We start from the raw sequence: 19,980 nt of genomic DNA, 5'->3' as shown, positions 1-19,980 counted from the left end.
TTGTGTAACATCGTGTCCGATGAGGATGGGACTGGACTCGACTGTTAAACCTCTCGAGATCAAATAGCTTCCCTATCACGGATACAGCATAACAATTAGTCATTTGAAAGAGATAGCAGAGGGCTGCTACGTGTGAAATGAGGGAAAAGTTGTTTTTCAAGAGGCCTAAATGGTTTCCAAGTGATTTAATCAGTTTTAATGTGAGTTCCTGTTGATTTGCTATTTTTGTGCTATGCACCAATTTAATTATTTTTTGAATAAAAATATTTACCTCTCCACAATCTTTTTTCCTTTCCTTACAGATGATAGCTGTACTAATAAGTTTACGCCAAACCAGGTGGCACGCATGCATTGTTACTTGGACCTGGTGTATCAAGGCTGGATCCATTCTAAAAAGCCGTCACCCATTTCAATGGCTCCGGAAGTGATCGGACAGACCCATGACTCTGTGACCATTCATTGGCTGCCTCCAATCAGCGGGATGCTTTATGAAAGGTGAGATTCTGCACAAGGCCTAAAGCCAACTCTCTCAAGGGGCCAGTGGGTCCAATTCTGCCCTTCCAGCTAAAGGTTTCCTAAAATTTCTTGCTGTTTCATACTATTGTTCAATTGGGAAACTATTCACTCAGCCAGATTAGAAAAACATCCATGCATAATAAAAAACAAACCATGAAAATACGAACAATGTAGAGAAAGTCAACCAGCGTCTGAAAGGGAAAGCGGGATGGAGACCGATCACGGAGTGCAGTGTTGGTCATCGGCTCGGCCGCATCCACATCTTGGAAATCTGAGGGCAGCCCAAATTCCCAGAGGCTCCGAAAGCACGTGTTAGACCCCCTCATTAGCTTATGCAAGATCAGAAATTTTTTACAAGGGATCTTTTAAAAAAAAATTCATTGGGATGCGGGCGTCGCTGGCAAGGCCAGCATTTATTGCCCATCCCTAATTGCCCTTGAGAAGGTGGCGGTGAGCTGCCTTCTTGAACCACTGCAGTCCGTGTGGTGAAGGTACTCCCGCAGTGCTGTAGTAGTGGGAGTTCCAAGATTTTGACCCAGTGACGATGAAGGAATGGCGATATATTTCCAAGTCAGGGTGGTCTGTGACTTGGAGGGGAACTTGCAGGTGGTGGTGTTCCCATTCGCCTGCTGCTCTTATCTTTCTAAGTGGTAGAGGACGTGTGTTTAGGAGGTGCTGCTGAAGAAGCCTTGGCGAGTTGCTCCAGTTCATCTTATAGATGGTACACACTGCAGCCACTGTGTGCCAGTGGTGGAGGCAGTGATTGTTGAAGGTGGTGGATGGGGTGCCAATCATGCAGGCTGCTTTGTCCTGGATGGTGTCGAGCTTCTTGAATGTTGTTGAAGCTGCACTCATCCAGGCAAGTGGAGAGTATTCCATCACACTCCTGACTTGTGCTTTGTAGATGGTGGAAAGGCTTTGGAGAGTCAGGAGGTGAGACACTCGCGCAGAATACCCAGCCTCTGATCTGCTCTTATTGCCACGGTATTTATGTGACTGGTCCAGTTAAGTTTCTGACCAGGATATTGGTCCCTGAAATTGCGCAACAAAGTTGACTACCTCAATCTCTCTTTGTGGTGATATTGACCAGCGCACTGGGCTGCCTCTCCACTCTCGGAATAGCAAATAGTGAAATCTTTTAACATCCACTTGAAGAGACAGGTGGGACCTCAGTTTTACATCTCTTCAGAAGGATGACAAAAGTCATCTGACTTTATCAGCAGTAGTTCCAGGTTTCAAAGTAGCCAACTCTGAGGAACCCAGTAAATCTCACAGCAGATCTATACCATCAAACACTTAACTCATGAATTGACACAACTCTCCCATCAATGACAAGCTTTCGATAAACAGTTTAGGGCTCAAAATGCTCACCACCTGGTAGGGAGACAGAGGCTCCGGCATCACTATGGTTATGCCAGGCTCCATTTAATTTCTATTTAAAAAAAACCCTTTTATTTTCCTGTGGATGAGATGTAGCGATATTTGTCTCTGATCCGCCCACCTGCTGGAGAGATCTCATGGTGCCTCCCAGTACAGGGAAAGCTGTCACTAATAAGACCACCCTTGATCCAATACAGGGATGCCCTCCCTAATGAGCCTGATGTCAACACAGTCTTAAATTATAGATTTATATATGAATTTTAATCATTTCTGTCATGTCAAGGGTGATGTACTTAATGTAGTTCGGGTCCAACCAAATCCAATATCCTGATAATCGAGGCCAGATCTATGAATCTTTTTCACAGAGAAATCTGCAGAAACTGCTTTTCATTCTTTACGTAATTTGGATTAGAATTGTCCCTGAAAGACAGATCTATTCTAGTTCGGGTCTCCAGCACCACTCTAGCACCGTACTGATATGATGGGTGCATAGCCTAACTCTGGGCCTCTCTCTATTCCTGGGCTTGAGTGGGCCTCTGAAGGAGAGGATGATAGGAATGCAGGGTGATTTGCTTCCGGTTTTCTTCAGTTTTGAGAAGCCAGTGGACATAACTCAGCACTTGGAGAATTATGGGTCCTGGCTCTCTGACAGGTTGCTTAATATCTCGCCCCCTCGCAGAATTAAGTTCACAATAACTTCCTCAATACGTGCTAATTTGGTACGTCACAAGAAGTATGAAAAATATTTAATGTTGCATATTTTATTTTAAAGAGGAATAGTCCATATTGAATGCATACTTACATGGGGTGAATTGCTTTGCAAGAGGTGAGTAATTGGGAGAGAATTAAATCTTAAAAATCAATAATCTCCTTGTAAAGATTTGCAGTGCAACAGCTGAATCTTTGCCAGAGGGGAGATGATCGGTTATGTGCTGTATATTCTGTGTAACTGCCATTTCACCTCTAGGATCTAGCTTGGAGTCCAGTCCATTCTGATGGATGCTGGCTGTTCAGGTGCTATATGAGATGGATTTGGACAGTCTCAGTCCAGCTCGTGGTGGGTCTACACCCACAGCACAAAGTGGTGCTCTCTTTCAGAGGGACATAGGAACAGGAGGGGGCCATTCAGACCCTTGAGCCTGCTCCGCCATTCAATTAGATCATGGCTGATCTCCATTCACCCGCCTTCACTCCATATCCCTTGGTACCCATACCTAACAAAAACTAAGACACAAGAGAGGGACTGGTGCCAGAAGTGAAAATGTGCGGTGGGCAGTGCTGTTCTGAGGTCGAATTAGGCTATATTCACCTGGGAGTGCTTGATACTTGAAGTATTCCGTTTCTCAACAGTAACATTCCCTCTCTATGATGAGCATAAAAAGACAAAGAAACTGACTATTCTGTTCATTAAGGGCCTGGGACAGGGATGGGGGCAGTTCAATGGAAAAACTTGCATTTATATAGCGCCTTTCATGACCTGAGGATGTCCCAATGTGCTTTACAGGCAATTAAGTACTTTTTGGAGTATAGTCACTGTTGTAATGTACAAAATGCAGCAGCCAATTTGCATAAAGTAAGGTCCCACAAACAGCAAGGTGATAATTACCAGATAATCTGTTTTTGTTATGTTGATTGAGGGATAAATATTGGCCAGGATACTGGGGTTAACTCCCCTGCTCTTCTTCGAAATAGTGTCATGGGATCTTTTTATGTTCACGTGAGAAAGCAGATGGAACCTCGGCTTATTCAGCCTGGATTATGTGCTCAAGTGTCTGGAGTGGGATTTGAACCCGTAACCTTCTGACACAGAGGTACGAGTGCTACCCACTGAGCCACGGCTGACACTATGCTGTGGTTCACCCTTCCGTCTAGGATCAGCATGTCTATTGGCACCACTGCGTCAGCCAGTGTGTTGGAGGCAGGAAGGATTTACAGACCGGAACTTGGGGCAAACAGTCCATTTAATAGCAAACACCATTTACTCAACAAACAGAGTCTGCTTAAAAAGCGTCTCTACGAATTACAACATACAGGACTCATGACCGAAACGACAGCAACGTCTCCTGATAAACGCAGAGTGATTTCTTCATTAGCATGCAGGGAGTGGAGGATAGTTACAGAATACAAATTATGTGCATAAAATCAATCCCAGTCACTGACAGCACTGCGATCTCCTGGCGTGATTGACGGGGCAATTACCCAATCATCTCCGTACTGGCCAGGAATCGTGGTGACACTATATACAGCCACATCTATTTGATGTGTTTCTCATTAGCACAATGCCACCCAGTCAATGAACAACAAGCAAAACAAAGCAAATGCCAAGGGGTTAATGCTCACCTGGAGGTATTTAGTGAGTCCACATTTCTCTCATTCATCATCATAGGCAATCCCTCAAAATTGAGGAAGACTTGCTTCCACTCTAAAAGTGAGTTCTCAGGTGACTGTACAGTCCAATATGGGAATTACAGTCTCTGTCACAGGTGGGACAGACAGTGGTTGAAGGAAAGGGTGGTTGGAGAGCCTGGTTTGCCGCATGCTCCTTCCGCTGTCTGCGCTGCATGCTCTCGGCGATGACACTCGAGGTGCTTAGCGCCCTCCTGGATGCTTTTCCTCCACTTAGGGCAGTCTTTCGCCAGGGACTCCCAGGTGCCGGTGGGGATGTTGCATTTTGTCAAGGAGACTCTGAAGGTGTCCTTGAAACGTTTCCTTGCCCACCTGGGGCTCGCTTGCCATGTAGGAGTTCCGAGTAGAACGCTCGATGTGGCCTGCCCAACGGAGCTGGTCGAGTGTGGTCAGTGCTTCGATGCTGGGGATGTTGGCCTCTGATGTTGGAGTACACTGATGTTGGAGCGTCTATCCTCCCAGGGAATTTGCAGGATGTAGTGGAGACAGCGTTGGTTTATAGTCCACGTTTCTGAGCCATACAGGAGGGCGGGTATCACTACTACCCTGTAGACCATGAGCTTGGTGCCGGATTTGAGGTCTTGGTCTTCAAACACTCTCTTCCCCAGGCAACCGAAGGCTGCACTGGAGGTGGTGTTGGACCTCATTGTACTATCAGGGAGCTTACTCCCGAGGTATGGAAAGTGGTCCATGTTGTCCAAGACCGCGCCATGGATTTTGATGACTGGGGGGGCAGTGCTGTGTGGCGGGGTCAGGTTGGTGGAGGACCTTTGTCTTACGAATGTTTAGTATAAGGCCCGTGCTTTCGTACGCCTCATTGAAGATGTTAATGATGGCTTGGAGTTCAGCCTCTGAACGTGCGCAGATGCAAGCATCATCCGTGTACTTTAGTTCAATGTCAGAGGATGGGACGATCTTGGATCTGGCCTGGAGGCGACGAAGGCTGTGTCCAATCATGGTCATTTCTCTCTGGATCTTTCTATCAGGCCTTAAAACAATCATGGCATTAATGCAAGCAATTCCCATTCTGTTCCGTTGCCACGGAACAGTAGCAATTCGGCCATTATCCCTTTCTCCCCCTCAGCACACCCACACTTAATCCCCCGCCTCCTGCTTTCTCCAAGCATCCTCTTTGATGGTGGTTGTCAGTCAGGTTTCTATCTAAGCCCGTGTCATTCACATGCCGTTTCCCCGCCCTACCCCCCCACGCCCGCCTTTTTCTCTGTGCTGCCTCACAGATCAACCACGTAAGTCTGTGGTTAGGGGTGGGGGGAATCATTTTGTGTGTGTTTATTTTCCTTTTTAAAATTACTGTAGGGCATTTTCTGTTTTCAATTTGCCTCCACAGCGCGCAGACGGGTTAAGGCAAATTGGAAACAGGTCCTGAGTTTCAACATGCTGGTCGCTTCCGGGATTGAATGGAGAGAAAACAACAGCCAGAAACTGGGAAAGAAAGAAGAGCAAGAGAGAGCGACGGAAAGTCAATAGAAAGTAAGCTGGACAGTATGAATATCAGTCGTAGAATCCGAAGTCTGCAGAGAGAAACATAAAGCAGGAGATAGCAGCGGATATGTAGTCAGCAATGTGCGATTAAACAGGATCAAGTGAATGACTGAAGTTAGTTTCTTTGCTCTTCTGAGTCCTCCCTCCTTATTCTGCCACTTTTATACACATCCCATCTCTCCTCAAGACATTGACTCCTTGCTGGCACTGGTCACCCTAACCATACCTCACCCAAAAGGCTCTTCAGCTGTCGGGGCTTAACAGCTGAGCCCAACCCTGTCCTCATTCAAATTCCACAAGCGCACTGCCAGCAGGGATTGTTGGACGGCGATTAGTAGCAGCAATCCTGGCCATTATTGCTCCATCTCTAATCTCGGGGTTCCGGAGCCAATGGCCGTACCAGTAAACTGCACCAATAACACTGGCCTCCGCTGTTCGCAGTCTCGACCAGTCAGGACACCTGTGGAGCGATAAGACTATCAGTAACCAAAATGTATAGTGGGAATCACTTGGATGAGAGGTTAAACTGAGGCATCATCTGCCCGCTCATGTGGATGCAAAAGAACCCACAGCACTATTTGAAGAGGAGCAGGGAGTTCTCCTGGTGTGTTGGTCTGGTCCCTGTATCGGTCTCTGTCTCTGTATCTGAGCCTCGACTTGCTGTGCCTGCTCTACATAACTGTTGGATTCACTTCTGAATAACCTTAGATTGGCCTGAATCATCTCCCCATAATCTCCTGGCTAAATAAAACTGTACAAGGCATTGGTGAGGCCACACCTGGAGTACTGCATACAGTTTTGGTCTCCTTATTTAAGGAGGGATATACTTGCATTGGAGGCAGTTCAGAGAAGGTTCACGAGGTTGATTCCTGAGAAAGGTTGAGCAGGTTGGGCCTATACGCATTGGAGTTTAGAAGAATGAGAGGTGAACTTATTGAAACATATAGGATTCTGAGGGGGCTTGACTGGGTCAATGCAGAGAGGATGTTTCCCCTCGTGGGGGAATCTAGAACTGGGGGGGCATAGTTTCAGAATAAGGGGTCGCCCATTTAAAACGGAGATGAGGAGGAATTTCTTCTCTCAGAGGATCGTGAATTTTTGGAATTTTCTGCCCCAGAGAGCTGTGGAGGCTGGGTCATTGAATATATTTAAGGTGGAGATAGACAGATTTTTCAATGATGAGGGAGTGAAGAGTTATAGGGAGCGGGCAGGGAAGTGGATTTGAGCCCAAGATCAGATCAGCCATGATCTTATTGAATGGCGGAGCAGGCTCGGTCCTATTCTTGGTCCCATTTCTTATGTTCCTATGTGAAATCCTCCTCTGTGGTTCACTTAAGGTTCCCGAGTATCTTTCAGTCCCTGTAGCCCAGCACCATGCTCTCAGTTGCCTTATTGAAGGTGAGTTGTTATTTTGTTCTAGTCTTGATGTTGTGGAAAAGTTTTCCTCACCTCCTGCCCTGTGTTGGCTTTTAAACTCTCCCGACTGAGGTTACTACCAGTTACAACTCCCTGATTACCATTTCACTGAGATCAGCGAATCTATTGGGATCTGGGAATGAACCTGGGACTTTGGATGGGCTCAGTGCCACACTATATGGCGAATCTATTGACTGAGCCATTGGTCCATTATCTTCTGGTTCTTGTTAGTTAAAGTAGATTTTTGTTTCGTGCTATGCTGTGTCGATAAAAATGTGGCAACGTTTAGGGGTCAAATGCTTGATTCTTTTCAGACTGTTAAGCTGCTTAGCAGTCAGTGGTGAAATCGTATGAAAAAGCCAAAGGTGAGACTCTAATTATTGGCCGATACTACAAAAAAATTAGGCTTTACTACAAAACATTGCACACAGTCTAAATAAGTGACGAGCACTATTGGATTTAATATCTTCTTCTTAGGCAGTCCCCTGGAGTCGAGGAAGCCTTGGTTCCACATTAAAATGGGTTCTAAGGTGACTGATGAGACCAATGCGGGATCTACAGTGTCTGTCACAGGTGGGGCAGGTGGTTGGAGGGACAGGTGGGTGGGGTGCTTGACTTGTCGTACGCTCCTTCCGCTCTTTGCACTTGGCTTCCGCGTGCTCCTGGCGAAGAGACTCGAAGTGTTCAGTGCCTTCTCAGATGCTTCTCCTCCATTTTGAGTGGACCTGGTCCATGGATTCCCAAGAGTCGGTGGGGAGGTTAAATTTTTTTCAAGGAGGCTTTGAGGGTGTCCTCAAAGCGTTTTCTCTGCCCTCTTGGGGCTCGCCTGTCATGACGTAGCTCAGAGTAGAGTGCTTGTTTCAGGAGTCTAGTATTGGGCTTGCGGACAATGTGGCCCGCCCATTGGAGCTGATCGAGCGCGTGTCAGTGCCTCGATGCTGGGGATGCTGGCCTGAGAGAGAACACTGACGTTGGTGTGCCTATCCTGCCATTGAATTTGCAGGATTTTGTGGAGGCAGCGTTGGTGGTACTTCTCCAGTGCTTTGAGATGCCTACTGCATCCATAGCATACTTTGGCAACTGTCACCAACGAAAACCCCTGGGATGCTTGCTTTCCAGTCTCCAGAGTCTGCCACAGGGACTTGTGAAGTAAGCTCCTTGAAAATAAAGCCCAGAACACAGTTCTTCCCTTCTCTCTAATCAATAAATATTTGCCATTATTGGGATGATGGCGGGATAGAATTTTGAAAGGGCTTCTCCGATCTCATAGGAACAGGAGTAGATCATTCGGCCCCTCGAGCCTGTTCTGCATTCAACCACATCAGGGCTGATCTTTCGCTCAACCCCATTTACCCATTGTAGCTTCATATCTGGTGATACCTTAACGCAAATTTATTGATCTCAGTCTTGAAAGCTCCATTGCCGCCAGCATCTACAGCCTTTTACGGGGAGAGAGCTCGAGATTTCCTCTCCCCTTTGTGGGAAAAAGTGCTTCCTGATTTTACTCCTGAATAGCCGAGCTAAGATTATGCTCCCTTGTTATGAATTCCTCCACCAGAGGAAATTGTTTCTCTGTATCTACACTGTTGAATCCTTTCTAACATTTTAAACTCCTTGATCAGATCATCCTGCCATATCTTTCAGCGGAAACCCTGGAGAGATGGCATAAACGGACATTTACACAGTTTCCAGGGGATTTCTGCTGATCTTCCCATAAAGTAATGGCGGAAGACCGGAAACTCCAGGGGATTAACTCCTGGTTGGAATTTCAGTTGTCACAAAGGTAATTTTCGAATATTTCCACCCATCTCTCACCTTCACATAGTCTATATCTGACTCCGCCCTTTCCTTTCTGGATGATTCTCTCCCTCTCTCTCCAGCGATGGGCTTTCCATTAGCACCTATTACAGGATCACCAACTACAACAGTTTCTTCCCACCCCACGTCCTATTAATGTAAAACCCCACTGAGCTAGCCAATACTGAGCGAGTGACCGGTCATTACCCCACTGAGGGAGCCAATACTGAGCGAGTGACCGGTCATTACCCCACTGAGGGAGCCAATACTGAGAGAGTGACCGGTCACTACCCCACTGAGGGAGCCAATACTGAGAGAGTGACCGGTCACTACCCCACTGAGGGAGCCAATACTGAGCGAGTGACCGGTCATTACCCCACTGATGGAGCCAATACTGAGCGAGTGACCGGTCATTACCCCACTAAGGGAGCCAATACTGAGAGAGTGATCGGTCATTACCCCACTGAGGGAGCCAATACTGAGCGAGTGACCGGTCATTACCCCACTGAGGAAGCCAATACTGAGCGAGTGACCGGTCATTACCCCACTGAGGGAGCCAATACTGAGAGAGTGACCGGTCACTACCCCACTGAAGAAGCCAATACTGAGAGAGTGACCGGTCACTACCCCACTGAGAGAGCCAATCATCATAGGCAGTCCCTCAAAATCGAGGAAAACTTGCTTCCATTCCAAAAGTGAGTTCTCAGGTGACTGAACAATCCAATATGGGAATTACAGTCTCTGTCACAGGTGGGACAGACAGTGGTTGAAGGAAAGGGCGGGTGGTGAGTCTGCACGCTCCTTCCGCTGCCTGCGTTTGGTTTCTGCATGCTCTCGGCGACGAGACTCGAGGTGCTCAGCGCCCTCCCGGATGCTCTTCCTTCACTTAGGATGGTCTTTGGCCAGGGATTCCCAGGAGTCAGAGAGAGTGACTGACCACTACCCCACTGAGCTAGTCAATATTGAGAGAGTGACAGTCCCCAACTCCACTGATTAAACTCAACATTGAGAGAGAGAGAGAGACCATTCTTCCCCTTTGAGCATCCCAGCAGCTTGGATGATGTATAATCCTGAATCCAACTGATGCAATGCTGCAGCTGAGATGAGGACTCATTGGTTGTGCCATGTTTATTAATACCCCAAAGAAAAGTTATCTATCGGTGGTAGAAAGGGAAATGGTTTATATCATGGAAGTTGTGTGAAAAGCATAATTCTCTCCATAAGTTCCAGACATGGGACTGCATCTTTTGTCCCCATCTAACATTTGCATAATTTCACAGAATGTTATGCTACGCTTGAATACGTGTCCCACAAACATGACACTTTAGTCAGTACTGAGAGTGGAAATGTTGTTGGAGTATGTTTGTGTAAGAGGGAAATATCTAATGGCTGTCTCCAAATTTGATTGATGTGCTAATAAATGTCCAGTCATCAATTTGTTCTGCAATATTTTCATCAGTATCAGGTACACCTTTGTCACACCAACAGACTATTAAAGGGACAAGGATGTCTAATCACACGAGAAGCTCGGAAAGGGAAGGGTTAACTGGATCAGATTGTACAAAAGGCCAGAAGTCTTGAGTCTTGATATGTTTTCCAGTGAGAATTCTTGATCATATTAAAGGGAGGGTGGTGGCATCCTGTCGAATGTGTGACGTTTCCTGGGGCTGGCATCACTCGGAGTTCCATATCTAAGCGATGCTTCAGTGCAAAGGCCCCAACAAAAAGGTAGTGCTTCCACCCTGGCACAGGAATGGCCTGCAGAAATGGTGGGATTGAAGGAGTGCATTTCAGGAGAATGGAGCTGAATTTATAGTGGCATTATTTTGGATTTACAAATTCAGAACACAGCTAGCCAGAAGTAGGCCAACATCTGTTGCTGATTCCTTTGGCACTGGTGTAGCATGGGTTGTGCGAATCTTAACATATTGTATGAAGACCATATGCAGCACTCTAAGAGCTATGCGGGATGGATCATATTTCAAACCAGAACCTGTTTGATCATTAGCTTGCTGTGGCTCTTCCATACAGCATCACTCAGTAACCTATCACTCTGCTTCCTTGCCGGATTTCGATTATGGACCCACTTTACAAATTAACCTGCGCAGAGTAAATATAGATCTGTGATTGCAGGTGATGTAAATTTTCATTCAAATGTTTTTTCCCATATTTTTTTGAAGGTTCTTTTCTCCCTCCTTACTCCCGGCCACTCCTACTCCTGTTGTTGAGTGAGAAAGTGTACAATAGCCTTCTGGACTCAGCATCGAGTTCAACATTTTCAGACCTTAACCTCTGCCCATATTTTGCTCTGATGTATTTTTTCTCTCTTTGTTTCCCATGGCAACTGGTAATTATCCTGCCATTCACACCCTGTCCAAACTAGTATTTTTGTAATTTGTGCTATTACCATCTCAAGTCAGCCCATCATCCCTTTTGCCTCTAATCTCTCTAATCCCTCTAATCTCTCCTGTCTTCCACCCCATCACAGACCTTCCCCTTTGTTCTTTCCTCCCCTCCCCCTTTCAATGTTCCTTAATAATCATTTATTTTCGAACACTCGCCAGTTCTGACGAAGATGTCATCGACCCGAACTGTTAATTCTGTTTTTCTCTCCACAGATGCTGCCTGACCTGCTGAGATTTCCAGCATTTTCTGTTTTTATTTCAGATTCCAGCATCCGCAGTATTTTGTATTGAGAAAGTGTACAAGTTGCTCTCGGACTTTATCAATGCTTCTCTGTAACTCGTGAAAAAGATGTGAGGCAGCGTCACAGGTGGACTCACCAAGAAAGAGATTCATTTAACGACAGCGGGCATAATGTTACACCCAAAGTCATCGTCCTGAGGCTCGCTGAAAATCGGGCCTCATTTCGACAAAACCGGCGAGCTACCTCTGGACAGAATCATAGACATTTACAGCACGGAAGGAGGCCATTTTGGCCCATCATGTCAGCAGCGGCCCACAAAGAGCTATCTAGCCTAATCCCACTTTCCAGCTCTTTGTCCGTAACCCTGTAGGTTGCGGCACTTCCAGTGCACATCCAAATACTTTTTCAGGCAGTGAGTTCCAAACCCCACCACCCTCTGGGTGAAGACATTTCCCCTCAAATTCCCTCTAAACCTCCTACCAATTACTTTAAACCTATGCCCCCTGGGATACCCAGTTTGGTGTTGGGGGCCTTGGGTTGGTGGTTGGGTGGTGGGGGGGGGTGAGAATAAGCAAATTCACCTTTTCATTGGGTGCCCCCAGCAGTAACTTTAAGGGCCCGTTGCAGACCTGGAATAACAGCGAAGCATGAATGGCATATTTTCTATCCAGTTTATGCCAAATTCGAGAGTGGGATCTAAAAACAGGCATTATGAACCTGATTTACTTATTAAAAAGACTTAATGCTATTATTAATAGAGGCATACAGTACAAAATCAAGGAGGTTATGCGAATTCTTTAAAACTCTGGTGAGGCCCCAGCTGGAGTATTGTGTCCAATTCTGGTCACCACACTTTAGGAAGGATGTCAAGGCCTTGAAGAGGGTGCAGAAGAGATTGACTAGAATGGTCATAGGGATGAGGGACTTCATTTATGTGGAGAGACTGGAGAAGCTGAGGTTGCTTTCCTTAGAGCAGAGAAGGGTAAGGGGATATTTAATAGAGATGTTTAAAATCATGAATGGTTTTGATAGAGCAAATAAGGAGAAACTGTTTCTAATGGGAGAAGCTTCAGTAACCAGAGGACACAGATTTAATGTGATTGGCAAAAGAACCAGAGGCGACATGAAGAAAAATATATTTATGCTGTGAGTTATGATAATCTGGAATGCACTGCCTGATAGAAACATAGAAACATAGAAAATAGGTGCAGGAGTAGGCCATTCGGCCCTTCTAGCCTGCACCGCCATTCAATGAGTTCATGGCTGAACATGCAACTTCAGTACCCCATTCCTGCTTTCTCACCATATCCCTTGATCCCTCTAGTAGTAAGGACATCATCTAACTCCTTTTTGAATATATTTAGTGAATTGGCCTCAACAACTTTCTGTGGTAGAGAATTCCACAGGTTCACCACTCTCTGGGTGAAGAAATTCCTCCTCATCTCGGTCCTAAATGGCTTACCCCTTATCCTTAGACTGTGTCCCCTGATTCTGGACTTCCCCAACATTGGGAACATTCTTCCTGCATCGAACCTGTCTAAACCCGTCAGAATTTTAAACGTTTCTATGAGGTCCCCTCTCATTCTTCTGAACTCCAGTGAATACAAGCCCAGTTGATCCAGTCTTTCTTGATAGGTCAGTCCCGCCATCCCGGGAATCAGTCTGGTGAACCTTCGCTGCACTCCCTCAATAGCAAGAATGTCCTTCCTCAGGTTAGGAGACCAAAACTGTACACAATACTCTAGGTGTGGCCTCACTAAGGCCCTGTACAACTGTAGCAACACCTCCCTGCCCCTGTACTCAAATCCCCTCGCTATGAAGGCCAACATGCCATTTGCTTTCTTAACCGCCTGCTGTACCTGCAAGCCAACCTTCAATGACTGATGTACCATGACACCCAGGTCTCTTTGCACCTCCCCTTTTCCTAATCTGTCAACCATTCAGATAATAGTCTGTCTCTCTGTTTTTACCACCAAAGTGTAAACCTCACATTTATCCACATTATACTTCATCTGCCATGCATTTGCCCACTCACCTAACCTATCCAAGTCGCTCTGCAGCCTCATAGCATCCTCCTCGCAGCTCACACTGCCACCCAACTTAGTGTCATCCGCAAATTTGGAGATACTACATTTAATCCCCTCGTCTAAATCATTAATGTACAGTGTAAACAGCTGGGGCCCCAGCACAGAACCTTGCGGTACCCCACTAGTCACTGCCTGCCATTCTGAAAAGTCCCCATTTACTCCTACTCTTTGCTTCCTGTCTGACAACCAGTTCTCAATCCACGTCAGCACACTACCCCCAATCCTATGTGCTTTAACTTTGCACATTAATCTCTTGTATGGGACCTTGTCGAAAGCCTTCTGAAAGTCCAAATATACCACATCAACTGGTTCTCCCTTGTCCACTCTACTGGAAACATTCTCAAAAAATTCCAGAAGATTTGTCAAGCATGATTTCCCTTTCACAAATCCATGCTGACTTGGACCTATCATATCATCTCTTTCCAAATGCACTGCTATGACATCCTTAATAATTTTTTCCATCATTTTACCCACTACCGATGTCAGGCTGACCGGTCTATAATTCCCTGTTATCTCTCCCTCCTTTTTTAAAAAGTGGGGTTACATTGGCTACCCTCCACTCCATAGGAACTGATCCAGAGTCAATGGAATGTTGGAAAATGACTGTCAATGCATCCACTATTTCCAAGGCCACCTCCTTAAGTACTCTGGGATGCAGTCCATCAGGCCCTGGGGATTTATCGGCCTTCAATCCCATCAATTTCCCCAACACAATTTCCCGACTAATAAAGATTTCCCTCAGTTCCTCCTCCTTACAAGACCCTCCGACCCCTTTTATATCCGGAAGGTTGTTTGTGTCCTCCTCAGTGAATACCGAACCAAAGTACTTGTTCAATTGGTCCGCCATTTCTTTGTTCCCCGTTATGACTTCCCCTGATTCTGACTGCAGGGGACCTACGTTTGTCTTTACTAACCATTTTCTCTTTACATATCTATAGAAACTTTTGCAATCCGTCTTAATGTTCCCTGCAAGCTTCTTCTCGTACTCCATTTTCCCTGCCCTAATCAAACCCTTTGTCCTCCTCTGCTGAGTTCTAAATTTCTCCCAGTCCCCGGATTCGCTGCTATTTCTGGCCAATTTGTATGCCACTTCCTTGGCTTTAATACTATCCCTGATTTCCCTTGATAGCCATGGTTGAGCCTTTTTTATTTTTACGCCAGACAGGAATGTACAATTGTTGTAGTTCATCCATGCGGTCTCTAAATGTCTGCCATTGCCCATCCACAGTCAACCCCTTCAGTATCATTCGCCAATCTATCCTAGCCAATTCACGCCTCATACCTTCAAAGTTACCCTTCTTTAAGTTCTGGACCATGGTCTCTGAATTAACTGTTTCATTCTCCATCCTAATGCAGAATTCCACCATAGTATGGTCATTCTTCCCCAAGGGGCCTCGCACAACGAGATTGCTAATTAATCCTCTCTCATTACACAACACCCAGTCTAAGATGGCCTCCCCCCTAGTTGGTCTAAAAAACCATCCCTTATGCACTCCAGGAAATCCTCCTCTACCGTATTGCTTCCAGTTTGGTTAACCCAATCTATGTGCATATTAAAGTCACCCATTATAACTGCTGCACCTTTATTGCACGCACCCCTAATTTCATGTTTGATGCCCTCCCCAACATCACTACTACTGTTTGGAGGTCTGTACACAACTCCCACTAACGTTGGGTGGAGGAAGCAGATTCAATTGCGACTTTCAAAAAGGAATTGGATAAATATTTGACGGGAAAAGAGCAGGGGAGTGGGACTAATTGGATAGCTCTTTCAAAGACCTGACACAGGCACGATGGGCTGAATGGCCACCTCCTGTCTGTATCATTGTATGATTCTATGAATACTTGGTTCAGGCGAGCGCCTTGGACATTTGGAAGTCACACACATCCAGGGGAGGTGGTGCGTGAGAGATTGTGCCTGGAAATTAGTCACCCCAATGGTAATGCTTAGCCATAAAAACAGACATGACATGGACCACTTGCTCCCCGCTCTGTGCTTCCCTCCCTCTGGGCACTTTGTTCCGACAGTCTGGCTAAGATGGCTAACCTGTTGGTATGCGGTATAACAGTCTAGCAACATCTTGTCTTCCGAGCTTCAACCTAATGGTGAACATTTCTTGAACAATTCTATTGCCTTGGTTGGGTTTAGTTTTCCAAAGCGGATTTTTAAAAAATGTGTTCATGAGATGTGGGTACCGCTGGCAAGGCCGACATTTATTGCCCATCTCTAATTTCCCTTGAGAAGATAGCAGTGCACTACCTTGAACTGCTGCAGTCCGTGTGGTGAAGTTGCTCCCAAAGTGCTGTTCGGGAGGGCATTCCAGGATTTTGACCGAGCGATGATGAAGGAACCACAAAATTCTTCCAAGTCAGTATGGTGTATGACTTGGAGGAAAACTTGCAGGTGATGGTTTTCCCATGTGCCTGCTGCCCTTGTCCTTCTAGGTGCTAGAGGTTGCGGGTTTGGGAGGTGCTGCCGAAGAAGCCTTGGCGAGTTGCTGCAGTGCATCTTGCAGATGGTACACACTGTAGCCTCGGTGCACCGGTGGTGGAGGGAGTGAATATTGAAGATGGTGAATGGGATGCCCATCAAGCGGCTGCTCTGTCCTGGATGGTGTCGAGCTCCTTGAGTGTTGTTGGAGCTGCACTCATCCAGGCAAGTGGGGACTATTTCATCACACTCCTGACTTGTGCTTTGTAGATGGTGGAAAGGCTTTGGGGAGTCAGGAGGTGAGACACTCGCTGCAGAATACCCAGCCCCTGACCCACTCTTATTGCCACAGTATTTATATGGCTAGTCCAGTTAAGTATCTGGTCAATGGTGACCCCCAGGATGTTGCTGGTGGGGTATTCGACGACGGGAATAAGAACATAACATAAGAAATAGGAACAGGAGTAGGCCATACGGCCCCTCGAGCCTGCTCCATTTAATAAGATCATGGCTGATGTGATCGTTGACTCAGCTCCACTTCCCCGCCTGGTCTCCATAATCCCTTATCCTCTTATCGTTTAAGAAACTATCTATTTCTGTCTTCAATTTATTCAATGTCCCAGCTTCCACAGCTCTCTGAGGCATCAAATTCTACAGATTTACAACCCTCTGAGCGAAGAAATTTCTCCTCATCTCAGAATAAGGGGTTGCCTATTTAAAACTAAGATCATGCCCTCTAGTTCTAGTCTCCCCCATCAGTGGAAACATTCTCTCTGCATCCACCAAGCGACTGCCTCTTTGACATTCAACAGCATTCTATTCATTGGAATTCAGAAGAATGAGAGGTGATCTTATCGAAATGTATAAGATTATGATGGGGCTTGACAAGGTGGATGCAGAGAGAATGTTTCCACTGATGGGGGAGACTAGAACTAGAGGGCATGATCTTAGTTTTAAATAAGCAACCCCTTATTCTGAGATGAGGAGAAATTTCTTCGCTCAGAGGGTTGTAAATCTGTAGAATTTGATGTGGACAGTTTTCCACATTGTCGGGTAGATGCCAATGGTGTAACTGTACTGGAGCAGCTTGGCTAGAGGCGCGGCTAGTTCTGGAGCATGTCTTTATGGTCTCTTTTAAAAGAATATGAGGAAAATTGCTGAGTGAGGCACAGTGCATGGTATTGTCATCTGAATCAGAAGCGTCATACGGTGACCTCTCAGTATACACACAAGGGCAAGTTTTCGTCTCCTAATATAATACAAGTTGGGAGTCTCCTGTAGGAAATCCAGGACACTGATCCTTGTGTTAATATTCCATGACAGCAAGTCGCTATCCCACAAGGCCGGCAGAAATCAGGGCAGTTTAAAAACTGACCCTTGACTGTGACTGAGGAGGCATCAGCTTTTTATTGTGTTAAATCTGGCATCAGAGATCTCATTGTGCCTTTCATGATGTCAGACATTATTGCACTGTAAAACATCAGGGGTCAGACATGATTGCCAGAGCATGATACACTCAGCATCAGATATTTATGATATGCCCAGGACTCCTACACATTACTTCACTGAGTCACCGTGTTACATGTGGTGCCAGACTTCTACTTATTTCAATGCATCACACCTGCAACCTGGGGCTAGAATTTCTGCAGGGCTTTCCTCGTCTGCTGCTGCAACTTCAGTGGAAGATCGGCAGAAGCCCTGGAGAAATGGCATCAACAGCCAAAGTTATGACAGGGGAATGGAAGAGCCCTCATGGAGATTTCAGGCTCTGGTGTCCAGCACTCCCTGATAAAGTGCAACATCCATCCCCACTGACACCTGGGAGTCCCTGGCCAAAGACCACCCTAAGTGGAGGAAGAGCATCCGGGATGGCGCTGAGCACCTCGAGTCTCGTTGCCGAGAGCATGCAGAAAACAACCGCAGGCAGCAGAAGGAGCGTGCGGCAAACCAATCCCACCCACCCTTTCCTTCAACCACTGTCTGTCCCACCTGTGACAGGGACTGTAATTCCCGTATTGGACTGTACAGTCACTTGAGAACTCACTTTTAGAGTGGAAGCAAGTCTTCCTTGATTTCGAGGGACTGCCTCTGACTGACTGATGTTGCACTTCACACAGCTACCCACTTATTGTGCTCCACCAATACACCCGTGCTGTGATTCATCGACACCTACTCCTTCGTTGTCTTCCACCTGGCATCAGGCAAATCATAGAATCATGCAGCGCAGAAGGAGGCTCTTTGGCCAATCATCTCTGTGCCGGCTCTTTTGAAAGAGCTGTCCAATTAGTTCCTCATTATCCGCATGCCCGATACAAGACTCCCGAAACCAGCTCCGTCACGCCAAGCGAGTCCCAGGACAGGAGGGCACAGAAAACACTTCAAGGGCGCCCTCAAAGCCTCCTTGAAAAAATGTAACATCCCCACCGACTCTTGGGAATCCCTGACTCAAAACCGCTCAAAGTGGAGGGGAAGCATCTGAGAAGGCACCGAGCACTTTAAGTCTCTTCATTGGAAGCACACGGAAGCCAAGTACAAACAACGGAATGAGCATATGACAAACCAAGCACCCCACGCACCCGTCCCTCCAACCACCATTTGCCCAACCTGTGACAGAGACTGTAGATATTGCATAGGACTCATTAGTCACCTGAGAACTCATGTTAGTGTGGAAGCAAGTCATCCTTGACTATGGGGGACTGCCTAAGAAAATGAAGAAGGCGGCGTTTCACTCCCCTGCTCTTTCCTCATAGTCCTAAAAATTGTTGTTCTTCAAGTATTTAAATTCCCTTTTGAAAGTTACTATTGAATCTGCTTCCACCACCCTGTCAGGCAGTGTATTCCAGATCACAACAACACGTCATATAAAAAACATTCTCATCTCACCTCTGGGTCTTTTGCAAATGACCTTAAATCTGTGTTCTCTGGCTACTGATCTTTCTGCCAGTGGGAACAGTGTCTTCCTATCCACTCTATCGAAAGCCATTATCATTTTGAAAAATTAGCCCTTGTTTTTGCCATTCTTGTTAACCAAGTATTTAGTGTACTGATATTTAGCATAATACATTTACTGATGTATTTCATTACATTTAACTGCTATGTCTACCTGTGTTATACTCAGAGTATCTATCTAGTATCTACTTTACACTCTTCATTAGCAAATAAACCTCTGCTTTAGCAAGGTACTACTCCAGGCATTAGCCTGCTTCACAGTGTTACACCCAGCACCAGCACCAGTGTATTGGATTGCGTTAGACCTTAAATGTTTACTGATGCAGGGAGTTACGTCTGTGATTGGATATTTTTTTACATTATGTTACATAAGGACAAAGTAAAGGCCAAGTATTCAAAAAGGCCTTCATCCTATCCAAGTTCAACCCTTTAATTCCCTCGATTCCAGCCCAGCGTCCAACTGCACCTTGAAGGGAGTTAAAGTTTGCATCTCTGCCATTCTCTAGGGCTTTATTTCTGACTTTTCCAGATAGATTTCTTTTTAATATTTACATCGCTCTACTTTATACTTTTGATCCCGGCTCCCATTATCTGGCTTCACTCTAATGACATGGCCTTTACCTTTATTAAAACCATTTCATATTTTCTGTACCTCACTGAGGTTCCCCTTCAGTTGCCCTCTCTCTGTGGTGTGTACATGCAGACCTTTTTCAACCTTTCCTCATTGCTCATTGTGTTACACGGGAATGATTTATCTTACCCCTCTATTCTCTCCAGTGCTTGCACAGTTTTTGTAGTGTGGAGACTAAAACCGCACAGAGTATTCACAAATCAAAGAATTTCGTGTG

At 46.0% G+C, this 19,980-nt stretch overlaps 1 protein-coding gene across 1 annotated transcript in view; it reads left to right on the top strand.

The window, feature by feature from the left end:
* pappa2 (pappalysin 2) overlaps nt 1-19,980 on the top strand; it is a 586,487-nt gene that overhangs the window by 254,186 nt on the left and 312,321 nt on the right. The window contains exon 5 of the mRNA XM_070887395.1: nt 303-495. Within this exon, the coding sequence (XP_070743496.1) occupies nt 303-495 (193 nt within the window). The remainder of the gene's footprint in view (nt 1-302; nt 496-19,980) is intronic.

This window comes from Pristiophorus japonicus, chromosome 8, assembly GCF_044704955.1.
Source record: "Pristiophorus japonicus isolate sPriJap1 chromosome 8, sPriJap1.hap1, whole genome shotgun sequence".
Taxonomy (NCBI): domain Eukaryota; kingdom Metazoa; phylum Chordata; class Chondrichthyes; family Pristiophoridae; genus Pristiophorus; species Pristiophorus japonicus.
The sequence above is the reverse complement of the archived record's forward strand: the minus strand, read 5'-3'. Positions and strand labels throughout refer to the sequence as shown.